We start from the raw sequence: 15,676 nt of genomic DNA, 5'->3' as shown, positions 1-15,676 counted from the left end.
AGCCTAACTGCAAATCTTTAAAAGTTCTCATATGAGAGCAGTGATATTAACCTGGATGACCTATGTTGCTTTACTGTTGTTCAATTAAGAGAAACATTTGGGTATAATAAATTATATTGAGGTATGTTTCCAAGTTGGATTATAAATAAGGATATATCAATTTTTATGTTGTATTTACTTACAAAAAAGAACACTATAACCCTCTGGGATCTGTTTCTTGATACAGTAATTAATTTTCCAGGTTTGTAATTAAACAGTTTCAATACGTTACAATCAGGAGGTAATAACATTCAATTACAGGCACAAGACACATTTTCACCTTAAAATGTTTCTACCCTTGAAGTAATACCAATGGAAGAGGATAAAATAGGGTATTAACACTTTTCAATTACGCTAAATGACTTTAATCCTGCAAATGATGTCCTACTTTAATTAGAAGCTCTTCTCTTTATTGCAACATGATGGATGTCCACTTTATTAGATTCAAGTGTGACACTATAAGCCCACTTTACATAAACATTACCATGTTATTAAACTCTTTCTTAAAGAAGTGATGTTTGCTAGCATGTCAGGAATATAATTTCAACATGCTATTACCCTTTTATAAAATTTGTGTTACTGTATGGGGCTAGACATTTCCACACATAGGAAGCATAATTTGAGAAGAAGCTAATTCTCCTGTGGAATACAAATATATTACTGAAATAAACATCTAAAAGAGAAGGGTCTAAATTTTAAAGCCACTTGAAAATGATACAACACTTCAAAGTGTACACTTCCCTACAATTAGCCATTAGAATACTAATTTACATAGTGCTAATACATCAGATGGGCTTAATTCACTCTGGGATCCCTTACTCTACAATGTAATATCAGTCCACCTTCTAAATGATTTGTTGACATGGAGAATGGCATCTGATTGAGGTTAACCCATCATTTTTATTCCCTGCTGGTGTGACACAGGCAAAAGAAAATGGATTACAAGGAAAACCCAGCAACTCTACAGAGCTGTTCTTGCCTAGAAGTGCCTGGGTATCCCTTTAGTGCTAATTGGCATTATCAGCACATATTGAGGCATATGGACCATTAAGCCCTGGCTCTTAACTCTTTGTACTGATGGGTAGTCATAGATCACCATAAAAATTGGATACTAGAGACGGTAAGACCAATTTATTTTTCCTAATATTCCAATTCATGATTTGAAAATCTATAATTTGATCAAGCCCTTCTCCTTGTTTTTCATTCCCTCTTCTCTCTCTCTCTCTCTGGTGGAAGGGAGAAAGATGCAGGGAAGAAAAATATTTAAGATTATAATCAAATCAAATTATCAGACTGGAAATTTTGTGTAATCCTTAAGATTAATATCTCTGGAATTACATGCCACTTTGCCAAATAATAGAGCCCTGGTGGTGCAGTGGTTAAGCACTCAACTGCCACCCAAAAGGTTGGTGGTTCGAACTCAGCAACTGCTCCTGGGAGAAAAATGTAGCAGTCTGCTTCTGTAAGGATTTACAGCCTTGGAAACGCTATGGGGCAGTTCTACTCTGTCCTATAGGGTTGCTGTGAGTCCTATCCCACTTGACGGCACTGGGTTTGGGTTTGGGTTGTCAAATAACAGTTTGAAAAAAAAAAAATTAAATGCTATTTGACCATTACTTCTTTCAAAATCACTGAAACACAATTTAGCACATTTAAAAGTGATGTTTGTATGCACTATCTTGTATACAATATCTAGCTATTTTAAGAGATATAATTTACATTACATATAACCAGCCTTGGTGGTGCAGTGGTTAAGTGCTCAGCTGCTAACTGAAAGGTCAGTGGTTAGAACCCACCAGCTACTCAGCTAGAGAAAAGACCTGGTGATCTGCTCCCATAAATATTACAATCTAGGAAACAGCTCTGCTCTGTCCTGTAGGGCCGCTATGAGTCAGAATAGACTCGATGGCAATGGGTTTTTTTTTTTTTTAATAGCTGTATCTGTATAATAACAAAGGATTATGCTTCCATGGGATTTTAGTCAATATGTGGATTTAAATTACAAATTTGCAATAATAAAATTTCTTAACATTATTACATTTATTATGGTCTTGTTTGACCGTAATGTGTAAGGCACTTTTACATATCCAATCTATCTTTCATGTAATTTTCGTAACTCATGTGAAGTAAAATTTATTATTCCCAAATTATAGATCAAGAAAATTCACTTTTGTGAAGCTAAATAACCTTACAGATATAGTACAGTTCAAAAAAAAAAAAAAAAGTATGAAAATGGCTTTTCCATTTATTCATTTTTCAGGAAGTGAATGAGTATGTGTGTGCATGTGTGTGTGTGTGTGTGTGTACATGTACATGTGCATTTAACTATGTCATGTCGCTTTAAATTCATTTTAGAGTTTGGAATGTTTCTACCCCAGAGCTATTTTTAAGTAAAAAGTCAAGGAATTCTACAAGCAGAAATCTATTTTACATTCACTAAATGATTAAAGAAAAAACCAAAAACCAGGAGGAAAAGGCCTGGAACAATTCTGATGTGAAATGAAATAAAGTAAGACAGTATTTATTACTGCACCTATGTACCTATAGGGTGGCTATGAGTCAGAATTGACTTGATGGCAATGAGGTTGGTTTTTTGGTTAATTACGGTACTTTATCTCCCCACCACATTTCCACCTTGCACAAAACACAGGGAAGGTGTGTGAATCCAACAAGGAAAGTTGAGAAAGGTAATTTGTCCATCTGGACTGAGTTGTTAGAACTGCTAGCTTGGAGTGGTACAGGAATGTATAGGACCTCCAGCCAGTTGGAGACAATGGTGAAGGGAGCTTCTTGGTGCCTCTCTAGGCAGACACATGATTCTTCATAAACAGGTTTGTAATATACCCTAAAATATGCCATATCTCTGGCAAAATTTTTAGATTTCTTGAGACTTTTAATAATGAATTCCATTATCCCCCAGAAACTTTTTTAGAACTTGGACTAACATCAGAGGGTGCTGAGGAGGAGGATCAGTTGATGTCTTCCTGAGAACTATGTGCATCTTTGGGGATGGTTCTGGAGAGCCCAGAACAGGAATCTTCTAGCTCCCTCAGGAATGTGCAGAAAAATTCTTAGGCGAAGAACAGAATTTCTCATCTGGCTTAATCTGGAAACACCTCAGAAACTAGATGCTAAGCACTGATGCTACCTCGGATCCAAGGTTTGAATGAAAAAAATAGTCTATCTCGTTGACTTTTTGCAGAGACTCAGAGAGGCCATCTTGCCCACAGCAGACCCTGGAGAGGGCAAGCCAGGGCACGGCAAAGATAACACAGGTGTTGGTTCCTCTTGTATACTTGTTGCTGTCAAGTCGATTCTGACACAGAGTTCCTATAGGACAGAGTAGAACTGCCCCTCCTCGGCTGCCAACTTTACATGAATCTGCAGGGTAGGTTCAAACCACTGATCTTTGGGTTAGAAGGCGAGTGTTTAACCACTGTGCCGCCATTGCTCTTACCTTCTTGTACATACTGTATTATTTCCTGTCTAACCACACTATGAAGGAATCCAGAAAGAATAATACAAGATTTCTTCTCCTTTTAAATAGAAGCATGCTTAAATTGATAATGACAAAAATATTTACAGTGCCTATCCTTGGAAACTCTATGGGGCAGTTATACTCTGTCCTATAGGGTCGCTATGAGTCGGAATCGACTCGACGGCACTGGGTTTTTGGGTGGGGATCTATAAGCGAGGATTAAAATGAGGTTTCTAGGCCAATTCATAATGGAAATATCTTTTAATGCTTCCCACACACCACACACTGTTCTAAGCACTTTATGTATATGAATTTACTTAATAATCCCAATGTAGCTAAATGCAAGGGAGCAAAATTATCTTCCTGTTCAAAGTTTTTAAATAGCTACAAAGGTTTTGGTTGGGTTTTTTCTAAGACAGTTTAATAACACTGCATTGTTTCTAATATATGTAAAATCCAGACTCTGAGAAAATTAACACTAGCAAATAAAGAACGTTATATCAGAAACAGCCGACTCCTGCTTATTTTAGAATTCACCGGTCTCTTTGTTTGGAAATATAGTAAATTCAACATTGATAACAAGAGCTCCCGGGCAAACTTTGAGGATCACCAGAGACAGGGGGAGTTCAGAGATTTTAGAAAAGCAGTCAAGCCACACACTCACCTGGCTGCCTTCTTTCTGCCAAAAAACAGCTGGCTGTGGGTTTCCTTTCGTTTCACAGGGAAATGTCACTGTTCGACCTTGAGCAACAATCTGATCTCTTGGCCTAACCACAAACTGTGGAGGAGCTATAATTTAAAAGGAGAGAAAGTGTGTAAATATCAACCATTGACAAAGAAAAAGATATCAAGGAGAAAATTAGGTACTAGGTGGATCACTCAGCGCCGGGCAGAAGCTACAGTTTTGTAATTTATTTTTTCATATTTCCCAAAATGCAAAAGGGAAGGGGAGAAAGAGCACTCTAACAAATATGAGAAAAGAAGTAATCTTATTAGTAGGCATATTTTAAATGTATATTGTAACCCTGTGTCCACACGCTTGCATAAGAAGTAATTTTTAATGGTATTTTAATATTTTGAACAAAATGTATGGCTTCCCTATTTGGTCCTGCCTTTTAAATAAAGATAGAAAAGAATCACTACCTTCCACAAACATCTTCTTCCTCTGAAATCAACCTGTTGACAAACATTGATGATTCTCACAGTATTTATAAGACAGTGTACTAGGCACTGGGATGACCAAAGGCATAAAATACGATCCCTATTCACAAAGGGCTTACATTGAGGAACTGAAGTGATGGGAATTACATATAAATATAACGAACGATATAAGGACAGGTATGAAAATACTTGACTCAATTTAATTCATTTTAAACCATTAAAATAAATAAGAATTAATCAGACTATTTCTAGCTTCCCTTACTTGGCACTAAAGATAAAAAAAAGTGAAAAGCACCTATCTTTCAATCACCACAGAGCTCATAAAGAAAAACACACACGAAGCCTTTGTCCTAGAGTTGACTCCAACTATGGCAACCCCATGTGTGCAGAACAGAACTGTGCTCCACAGGGTTTTCAGAGCTGTGACCTTTCAAAAGCAGATTGCCAGGCTTTTATTCTAAGGTGCTTCTCGGTGGCTTGGAACTACCAACCTTTCGCTTAAGTGTTAAGGGCTTAAGCATTTGTGTCACTAAGGGACTCCTAAGGAGTTTATCCAGAAAACTAAACTTATTGCCATCCAGTCAATTCTGACTCATGGCGACCCTACAGGACAGAGTAGAGCCGCCCCACAGGGTTTCCAAGGAGTAGCTGGTGAATTTGTACTGCTGACCTTTTGTTAGCAACTGAGCTCTTAACCACTGTGCCACCAGGGCTCCAAGAAGCTGACAGTCTCACGGAAAACACAAAACATAAAAACAACAACAAAAATAAACCAACAATTATCTACGAGTGTGGGAAGTGCAACAAGAGAAGTACTCTCCGATGGCAGTGGAGAAGCACTTGGTTACAGTGCATTTAACAAACACGATAGGACCTCAGGACAGATGAATCCCCTTGTACTGCAGCAGCTGAGAAAGGCTTTGTACGTGAAACGGGCCTTACGTGTGCTTTAAGGAAAGTGGTTCGCAAAGTTGAGAAACTAACCTATTCTCAGCAAGGGACTCACTGAGCAAAGTACAAGGGACGAGAAAACATGTAGCACACAGGGTGTAATCTAGCAGGATTGGAGGGTCCAACTTGTATAAATATCATATGTCACACAGGATAGATTTGGACCCAGGGTAAGAAAGCAGGAAAAACCAATGTGAGAATTTTATTCAAACTCTTTTGAAGACAATAATACGCAAAGCAGAATTTTTGAAAATTTTAGAACTCTCACCGAAGGTGACATGGATTGGGGGGGTGGTCAATATAATAGAAAAAGTCTGGTTAGGAGAGTACTAAGTTTGCGTAGGTGAAGAAAATGAGACCTAGACACAAATAACTGTAATAGAAACAGGAGAGGGGGACATGAGGAAAAATCTTAACAAAGTTCTGATTCAAACTGGGGCCTAATGGTAAAGAGAAACAAGAAAGTCAAAGGTATGACCAGTAGACAGTATAACTCGAAGTTATCGCAAGGATATATTCTTTCTTGTGCAAAAACCCACTTCTGTTGAAAAGAAAACACCATGTTTACTCCATGACACTTCTAATCATCTGTTTTCACTTTAACTAGTTGCTTATGTTAGAAAACTAAGGCCAAGAAAAGGCTTGAAAATCAACTCTAATTTTTAGAGCCTGGCGTAACTGGCAGCAATCCTTATATTTAAACTATACAAAGTCTAACAATAAGCAGTGTCCAGTAAAGGCCTTCACACCGAATTCTTTCAGTCCTTCTGGAATATATAAGCACAGGTCCAAGGATGGAGTAAATGTAGGGTAACCCTAAACACACAACCAATTACTTATACTTCCAAGAACGAGAGCATTGAAAAAGAAGCCTTTTTTTTTTTTTTTAATTCATTGAGATTTGCAGTGACTTATTTTGGGGGGCTCTATTTATACTGCCTCCTAATTCAACACATAACCCAGGAACAGAAGGGATAAATCTACTAAGAGAAATTTTCTTCTATAACTCTAGATAACAAAAGACTCACTCTAACAGCATGTGGAACCCAGATTTATAGATCTATTCCAACAGACCACGGTTTATGTTGCCTTACATTTTCAAGAGATTACTTGCTTCTTACAATCTTCTTGTTATTTCTGTACAAGTCCACTGAATCACTGATTTTTTTTCATCGTTTCTTACAGAAACGATAGTTTAAACCAATGTTGCAAAATTACTTCAGAGGAACAAGAACAACAATAAAATTCATAAAACACTGTGGTGTCCGTTTATCAGGAGACAGATCTGAAACCAGCAGGTATTTGTAACAAATCTGTCCCCTCCCCCCCCCCAAAAAAAAACTCTTACGGTCAGTCTTGATCATTTGTATTATTCTAGGAAAAATACATGTACAGAAAAATTTAAGAGTAAATGCTGGATATTTTCCTTTTTTTGTAATTTTGTGAAAGAAAAATTATAGTGCCCATATGGACACTAACTGAAGGAGAAAAGCTGAGTAATTTAGCTTGCATCTCTGTCAAAAATGAAGTCAATTTAGTAAACATCATTTCTGTAAAAGTCTTTAATAAAAGTCCCATATTCAATGTATTAGCTCATTTGTACTGTTTTGGGCCAGAAAGAATTTCAACTGGTTCACACAACTGGTTAGTAAAAACGTAGAGACCCATTTACTCCATAAAGTCCTTCTGCATATAAATTTTTTAAAAAAATGTTATAACTGATTAAATATTATTAAAATCATCGAATGAAACATCAAACAAAAGTATATTTTATACGTTGAAGCATATTATTCAAACTCTATGTGTATGTAGGAAACCCTGGTGGCGTAGTGGTTAAGTGCTATGGCTGCTAACCAAAAGGTCAGCATTTCAAATTCACCAGGGGATCCTTGGAATCTCTACAGGGGAAGTTCTGCTCTGTCCTATAGGGTCGCTATGAGTCAGAATCGACTGGATAGCAACGGGTAAGGGTATGCGTCTGTATGTATGTGTATGTGTATATATATGTATTTTATTTATTTTTTTTTTTAGTAAAACTACCATGTTTAAATTGAACTGCCATCTTCCTTGAGCTTGATTTTCCACATCTTTGAGAACATTTTGTTGATGCTGATTGATTTTGTAAGACATGTAACCTGGAAGTTACAATTTTAACACAGTTGTTAAAAATTAATCCCCAAAATAAGGACTGGCAAACGATCATACCTATCTGTCCACTTTTCCAAAAAGGTATGACTCATTCATTTATTCACTCAAAACATATTGAGTGCCTACTATACATCAGCCTGAGCTTGCATATGAGCAATTGAAGGTCTGTTCCACAGTCGGCCCCTGGTCTTGTTCTGACTGATGGTATTGAGCTTTTCCATCGTCTCTTTTCACAGATGTAGTCAATTTGATTTCTGAGTGTTCCATCTGGTGAGGTCCATGTGTATAGTCGCTGTTTATGTTGATGAAGAAGGTATCTGCAATGAAGAAGCGCTGGTCTTGCAAAATTCTATCATTCGATCTCCGGCATTGTTTCTAGCACCAAGGCCATATTTTCCAACTACTGATCCTTCTTCGTTTCCAACTTTTGCATGCCAATCGCCAGTAATTATCAATGCATCGTGATTGCATGTTCGATCAATTTCAGACTGCAGCAGCTGATAAAAATCTTCTATTTCTTCATCTTTGGCGCTAGTGGTTCGTACGTAAATTTTAATAATAGTCATATTAACTCGTCTTCCTTGTACGCGTATGGATATTACCCTATCGCTGATAGCGTTGTACTTCAGGATAGATCTTGAAACATTCTTTTCAACGATGAATGCAACACCATTCCTCTTCGAGTTGTCATTCCCAGCATAGTAGACTATATGATTGTCCGATTCAAAATGGCCAATACCAGTCCTTTTCAGCTCACTAATGCTTAGGATATGGATGTTTATGCATTCCATTTCATTTTTGACAATTTCCAATTTTCCTAGATTCATACTTCATACATTCCAGGTTCTGATTATTAATGGATGTTTGCAGCTGTTTCTTCTCATTTTGAGTCATGCCACATCAGCAAATGAAGGCCCCGAAAGCTTTACTCCATCCATGTTATTAAGGTCAACTCTACTTTGAGGAGGCAGCTCTTCCCCAGTCATCTTTTGAGTGGCTTCCAACCTGGGGGGCTCATCTTCCAGCACTATATCAGACAATGTTCTGCTGCTATTCATAAGGTTTTCACTGGCAAATGCTTTTCAGAAGTAGACTGCTGGGTCCTTCTTCCTAGTCTATCTTAGTCTGGAAGCTCAGCTGAAACCTGTCCTCCATGGGTGACCCTGCTGGTATCTGAATACTGGTGGCATAGCTTCTAGCATCACAGCAACACACAAGCCCCCACAGTACGACAAACTGACAGACAAGTGAGCCAAAATATGGCCTTGAGTATATCCCACCTGAATTTAGAGACCATCTCAAGAATAGATTTGACGCATTGAACACTAGTGACCAAAGACCAGACGAGTTGTGCAATGACATCAAGGACATCATCCATGAAGAAACCAAGAGGTCACTGAAAAGACAGGAAAGAAAGAAAAGACCAAGGTGGATGTCAGAGGAGACTCTGAAACTTGCTCTTGAGCATCGAGAAGCTAAAGCAAAAGGAAGAATTGATGAAGTAAAAGAACTGAACAGAAGATTTCAAAGGGAATCTCGAGAAGACAAAGTAAAGTATTATAGTGACATGTGCAAAGAGCTGGAGATGGAAAACCAAAAGGGAAGAACACGCTCGGCATTTCTCAAGCTGAAAGAATTGAAGAAAAAATTCAAGCTTCGAGTTGCAATAGTGAAGGATTCTATGTGGAAAATATTAAACGACACCAGAAGCATCAAAAGAAGATGGAAGGAGTACACAGAGTCATTATACCAAAAAGAATTAGTCGATATTCAACTATTTCAAGAAGTGGCATATGATCAGGAACCGATGGTACTGAAGGAAGAAGTCCACGCTGCTCTGAAGGCACTGGCAAAAAACAAGGCTCCAGGAATTGATAGAATATCAATTGAGATGTTTCAACAAACAGATGCAGCGCTGGAGGTGCTCACTAGTCTATGCCAAGAAATATGGAAGACAGCTTCCTGGCCAACTGACTGGAAGAGATCCATATTTATGCCTGTTTCCAAGAAAGGTGATCCAACCAAATGTGGAAATTATAGAACAAGATCATTAATAGCACACACAAGCAAAATTTTGCTGAAGATCATTCAAAAATGTCTGCAGCAGTATATCGACAGGGAACTGCCAGAAATTCAGGCTGGTTTCAGAGGAGGACGTGGAACCAGGTATATCATTGCTGATGTCAGATGGATCCTGGCTGGAAGCAGAGAATACCAGAAGGATGGTTACCTGTGTTTTATTGACTATGCAAAGGCATTCGACTGTGTGGATAATAACAAACTATGGATAACACAACACTGCAAAGAACGGGAATCCCAAAACATTTAATTGTGCTCATGAAGAACCTTTACATAGATCAAGAGGCAGTTGTTCGCACAGAACAAGGGGATTCTTCATGGTTTAAACTCAGGAAAGGTGTGTGTCAGGGTTGTATTCTTTCACCATACCTATTCAATCTGTATGCAGAGCAAATAATCCAAGAAGCTGGACTATATGAAGAAGAATGGGGCATCAGGATTGGAGGAAGACTCATTAACAAACTGCGTTTTGCAGATGACACTACCTTGCTTGCTGAAAGTGAAGAGGACTTGAAGCACTTATTAATGAAGATCAAAGACTACAGCCTTCAGTATGGATTACACCTCAACATAAAGAAAACAAAAATCCTTACAACTGAACCAATGAGCAACATCATGATAAATGGAGAAAAGATTGAAGTTGCCAAGGATTTCATTTTATTTGGATCCACAATCAACAGCCATGGAAGCAGCAGTCGGGAAATCAAAAGACACATTCCATTGGGCAAATCTGCTGCAAAGGACCTCTTGAAAGTGTTCAAGAGCAAAACTGTCACCCTGAAGACTAAGGTGTGCTTGACCCAAGCCATGGTATTTTCAGTCACATCATATGCATGTGAAAGCTGAACAATGAATAAGGAAGACCTAAGAAGAGTTGACACCTTTGAATTGTGGTGTTGGGGAAGAATATTGAATATACCATGAACTGCCAAAGAAGGTACAAATCTGTCTTGGAAGAAGTGCGGCCAGAATGCTCCTTATAGGCAAGGATGGTGAGACTGCGTCTTACATACTTTGGACATGCTGTCAGGAGGGATCAGTCCCTGGAGAAGGACATCATGCTTGGCAGAGTACAGGGTCAGCGGAAAAGAGGAAGACCCTCAACGAGGTGGATTGACAGAGTGGCTGCAACACGGGGCTCAAGCATAACAATGATTGTAAGGATGGCACAGGACTGGGCAGTATTTTGTTCTGTTGTGCATAGGGTCGCTATGAGTCGAAATCGACTCGACGGCACCTAACAACAACAACAACAACTATACATCAGACATTGTGCTTGGTGCACACACACACACACACACACACACACACACACACAAAAAAACCCTCGGTGCCGATGAGTCAATTCTAACTCATGGTACCAAAAAAAAAAAAAACCAATGCCGTCGAGTCGATTCCGACGCCTAGCGACCCTACAGGACACTGAAGACCTGCCTCGTGGATTTCCAAGGAGCGCCTGGCGGACTCGAACTGTTGATCCTTTGGTTAGGAGCTGTTGCACTTAACCACTACGCCACCAGGGTTTCCACTCATAGTACAGGGGATACAAAATCAAATGTAAAATTGCTCTTGCCCACAAGGGGTGTACAGCCTATGTCAGAGACTTCCAAGTAAATAAATACACAAAAACAAACACAGCAGAGTATGATTTGTGTAATAATACAAAAATGCAGAGGGCATGGGAGAGGAAGAGCATCAAATGTAACCAAATGTGGAGGGAACAAGAGAAAAGGGTTGAGGAAATGGCTACGCTCCTGTGTGTAGAAGTGGCTGAGTTTGCCAGATGAAGAGGAGTAGGTCCCTTGCAATAGAGACAAGCAGCATGTTAGGCAGAGTCTAAGGGGCTGAGAAGTTTAAGTGAGTTTGAGAATCAGAGGAATCTGGGATGTGCAGATGATACAACCCGTTGCTGTCGAGTTGATTCCAACTCGTAGTGACCCTACAGAACAGAGTAGAACTGCCCCATAAGGTTTCCAAGAAGCAGCTGTTGGATTCGAACTGTTGACCTTTTGGTTGATAGCTGAACTCTTAACCACTGTGCCACCAGGGCGTCAGAGATGATATGCTCAAACCCGTTTCCATTGAGTTGATTCCAACTCATAGCAACCCTACAGATATGGCCATATAATTTATGCTAATGGAACTTACATTTTGTTCCAAAGCTACTGAGATCTGTTCAAAGACTTTTATATAACAGCAGTACGATCAGGTTTGTGTTTTAGAAAGAACCGGCTGGAAGCAATGTCTATGACGACTAGAAAAAGGACAGATAGAAAGCTGGAACAACATGGAAAGTCAGTGCAAAAAATTCATTTAAGAATTGTTATTCGTAACAGCACTTGAAGTGAAAATTTCATCAGAACTCTTAAAGGACAAAGAAATTCTGCAATATCACAATGTAATATTTACCACCGATGAGATCTTATAAAAAGACCAAACAAACCCATTGCCATCGAGTCCATTTCAACTCACAGGGACCCTATAGGACACAGCAGAACTGCCCCATAGGGTTTCCAAGGAGTGTCTGGTGGATTTGAACTGCCGACCTTTTCGTTAGCATCCATAGTTCTTAACCACTACACCTGCAAAGTTTCAAAAAAAGACCAGGAAATTATCATTTATAGGTTTTACCCAGTATTGAATTTTTATAAAGCCTTTGTGTTAAACATTTGTGTTAAACATTCTATGAACTATACTTTTATGTGATGTTTACTGATATTGCATGTTTAATTGAAGTTATTATAAATACACTCTACTTGTTTTTTTTTTTTTTTTCTAATGTACCAAATGGAGCCCTGATAGCACAGTAGTTAAGAGCTATGGCTGCTAACCGAAAGGTCAGCAGTTCGAATCTACAAGCTGCTCCTTGGAAATCCTATGGCCAGTTCTATTCTGACCTTATAGGGTCGCTATGAGTTGGAATTGACTGGAGGCAACAGGTTTGTTTTTTTTTTTTTATTTGTTTATTTTAATGTATCAAATAATTTATTGTCACCAGAAATTAAGCCACAGTGATTCCATTGGAACTGGAATTACCTTAATTTTTTTTTAATTAAAAATAAAATAATCAAGTTGTTGTTAGGTGCTATCGAGTCGGTTCTGACTCATTGCAACCCTATATACAACAGAACTAAGCACTGCCCGGTCCTGCTCCATCTTCACAATCCTTGTTATGTTTGGGCCCCTTGTTGCAGCCACTGTGTCAATCCATCTCCTTGAGGGATCATGGTTAAGCAAAATCACGGTTAACCGAAAGATTTCAAGAGCATTCAAGTCTCTGAAAATGGACATCCTTTTCTATGGTCACTTGAATTTGGATGATCAAAAGAAATTGCATCAATCATTTCTAATTTTGTAGACTCTCTTTCTCTGCCCAAGATCTATAGATTGCAATCTTCTGTAAAGAGATCTTAGAGGAAGGAATTTACTTTTGGAGGTTTTAAAATGAAAAAACTGCTTCAATAATTCTTCTGATATCACTTTGCAGCTTTCGTATTTCTGCCAGGTGGCAGTGAGAATGGTTTGAGAAGACAGTACTTGGCTGATGGCACCATTGGGAAGGAACAGGCAGAGAGGTGGCATTTTATCAAGACAGCACAATAGCCCAAAGTGTGCTATAGAGAAAATGGATTTTCAATGATGGCTCTCATTAAATATATTAAAACACACACACACACAATTAGGCCCTCAAGATGACAATTCAAAATACATATTTAAACCCAATATGAATTCAAGAGGTTGAGTTATAAACTCCAGAAGGATTTGCTGGTTATAGAAATGGCAATTTTCTTATAAATTTCAACAACAGAAGACTGTAAGTACATATTTAAATCTTCTTTGGTTGGGGTTCTAAAACCTGAAAGCATTAGACAAATCTTTTGTAACTGTGATGTAATGACCTGCTTGCTTAATCTGTCCAGTTGTTATACCTTATGCTTCAACTATAACAAGAAATGAACTGAAGTAAACACAGTGGTGCAATCCAGTGTTTAATCGACACAAGTTGAAAACAACAGCTGTATACAAAAAGGATGTTGTGCAATTTCCAGAGACATAGACCCTAATATAAAAAGGTCAGTGAAGATTAGAGGTCTGAGACAGTTCTCCTGAAACTGTGTTTTGAGGATTTCAATACAAGGCACAGTAAATTAGATTTGATTCCTGCTAAATTATGCTTTGATACTGCATTCAGCCCAAGCTGGCTTCAATCAAAGTCACTCTACAGCTCTGTTATGCTAATACCGGCTGGGGAGAGTGAGTGGGTGACATGGAAATCAGATGGCTGAACACGAATAGGAAGCAAAGGCCATGCATGAGGTGGGCTTGGAGATGAGGGGGTGGGGACCCTAAAGGTTCATCACATCATGTTCGGAGTTGTTTTTACAGGAAAATATGACTTTCCACAGCAGGAATGAACATGGAGCTAGTCATGCAGGAGTTACGGACATTAATATGGTACACAGGGTGGTGACGGTCACTCTGCTGCCCTCTTTGGGAATATAATTCTATGCCTGAGTGAATAAACTTTATTCTGTAATAAAAAACACTGAACTTTTTGTCTTAAACTCAAGTTGAGATTTTTATTTTTTACTTTTTAATATTCTTCGCTTGTTAAATTCTAATCTATTCTACAAACATATTTAAAAAGTATTCTCTTCGAACATTTGCTTGGGTTAAAGGTCGGATGAATCACAAACTGTTTAATACAATAATAGCAACAATTAACATTAACTGGGTACTTAGTAAGTGCCAGAGATTGTGTTAAGCCATCCACAGGCATTATTTTAATATTCCAAGTGCCCTATCTGTTAGCTAGTACCATTATTATGTAAAGGTCAGTAAACTGAGTTTTATAAAGGGTACCCGGCTTTCTTAAGGTTAAAGAGACAGATCTGACAGAAAGGTTTAACCCCTGGTCCATCTAATGCTATAGTGAAAAAAAAAACCCCGTTGCTGTCAGGTCGATTCCAACTCTTAGCCACCCTACAGGACAGAGCAGAACTGCCGCATAGGGTTTCCAAGAAGCGCCCGGTGAATTCAAACTGCAGACTTAACCACTACGTCAGTCATTCCAAACCATGATCTGATTAACTGAGAGTGTCTTCTCTAGTACCAACCAGAAAGGCAAATATTATATGATATGCTTTTCAATATGGTATAATTTAACAAAAAGCATAACAATGTTTTTTCTTAAATATTATTTTTATTGTTAAAGTAGCATAAAACACATGATCTTGCTCTTTCTAGGCAGCCTACACGTACAATCAAGTCATTCTTTATTCAAAAACCCTTAGTGCTTGGCTATTGCTTTTCATTGCAATACTTTGAAATTATTCTCTGCAATTTAGCATTAGGCCTCCATCAAGAGATCCAAGATCTTACATCCTGACACTCACATGTCCTTAAAGTAGCTCCAGCATTTTGGAAGACCAGTCTACTTTCAATCACCCACGTACGTATTTGCTTGTTCTTGTGGTTAACCCATCCTGATATCTATTATCCTTTGATACACCTTGTCTACAACGATCAACCTCAACACACTTTGATCTTGTACTTTTCTTGTATTCTTTACACTTTAAAGTACTTGTCCTTGCTTAAATTGCCTTGTTTCTCTCTCTTTTTTCTCTACGTGTGTGTCTTGCTTCCTCAGTTTGATTATAAGCTCTTACGTGTAGCGGGTGTTGCCTACCATTAGGCATGGGGCTCTTAATTGGCCTAGAAAAACCCCAGACAAATAGTGAGCACTAAATCAATGCCTTGGAAAAGACTATTTAAAAAAGAATTCTTGATCTACAGAAAGATGCCCAATGTTTTTTTGTT

The 15,676-nt window shown here is 38.4% G+C and overlaps 1 protein-coding gene across 14 annotated transcripts in view; it reads right to left on the bottom strand.

The window, feature by feature from the left end:
- Positions 1-15,676, bottom strand: part of ROBO2 (roundabout guidance receptor 2) — a 652,610-nt gene that overhangs the window by 117,361 nt on the left and 519,573 nt on the right. For all 14 annotated transcript variants that reach the window (XM_049858165.1, XM_049858166.1, XM_049858169.1 and 11 more), the window contains one exon: positions 4,182-4,306. In XM_049858165.1, the coding sequence (XP_049714122.1) occupies positions 4,182-4,306 (125 nt within the window). The remainder of the gene's footprint in view (positions 1-4,181; positions 4,307-15,676) is intronic.

Source organism: Elephas maximus, chromosome 18, assembly GCF_024166365.1.
Source record: "Elephas maximus indicus isolate mEleMax1 chromosome 18, mEleMax1 primary haplotype, whole genome shotgun sequence".
NCBI classification, from domain to species: Eukaryota; Metazoa; Chordata; class Mammalia; order Proboscidea; family Elephantidae; genus Elephas; species Elephas maximus.
This window is presented reverse-complemented; position numbering and strand designations above follow the sequence as displayed.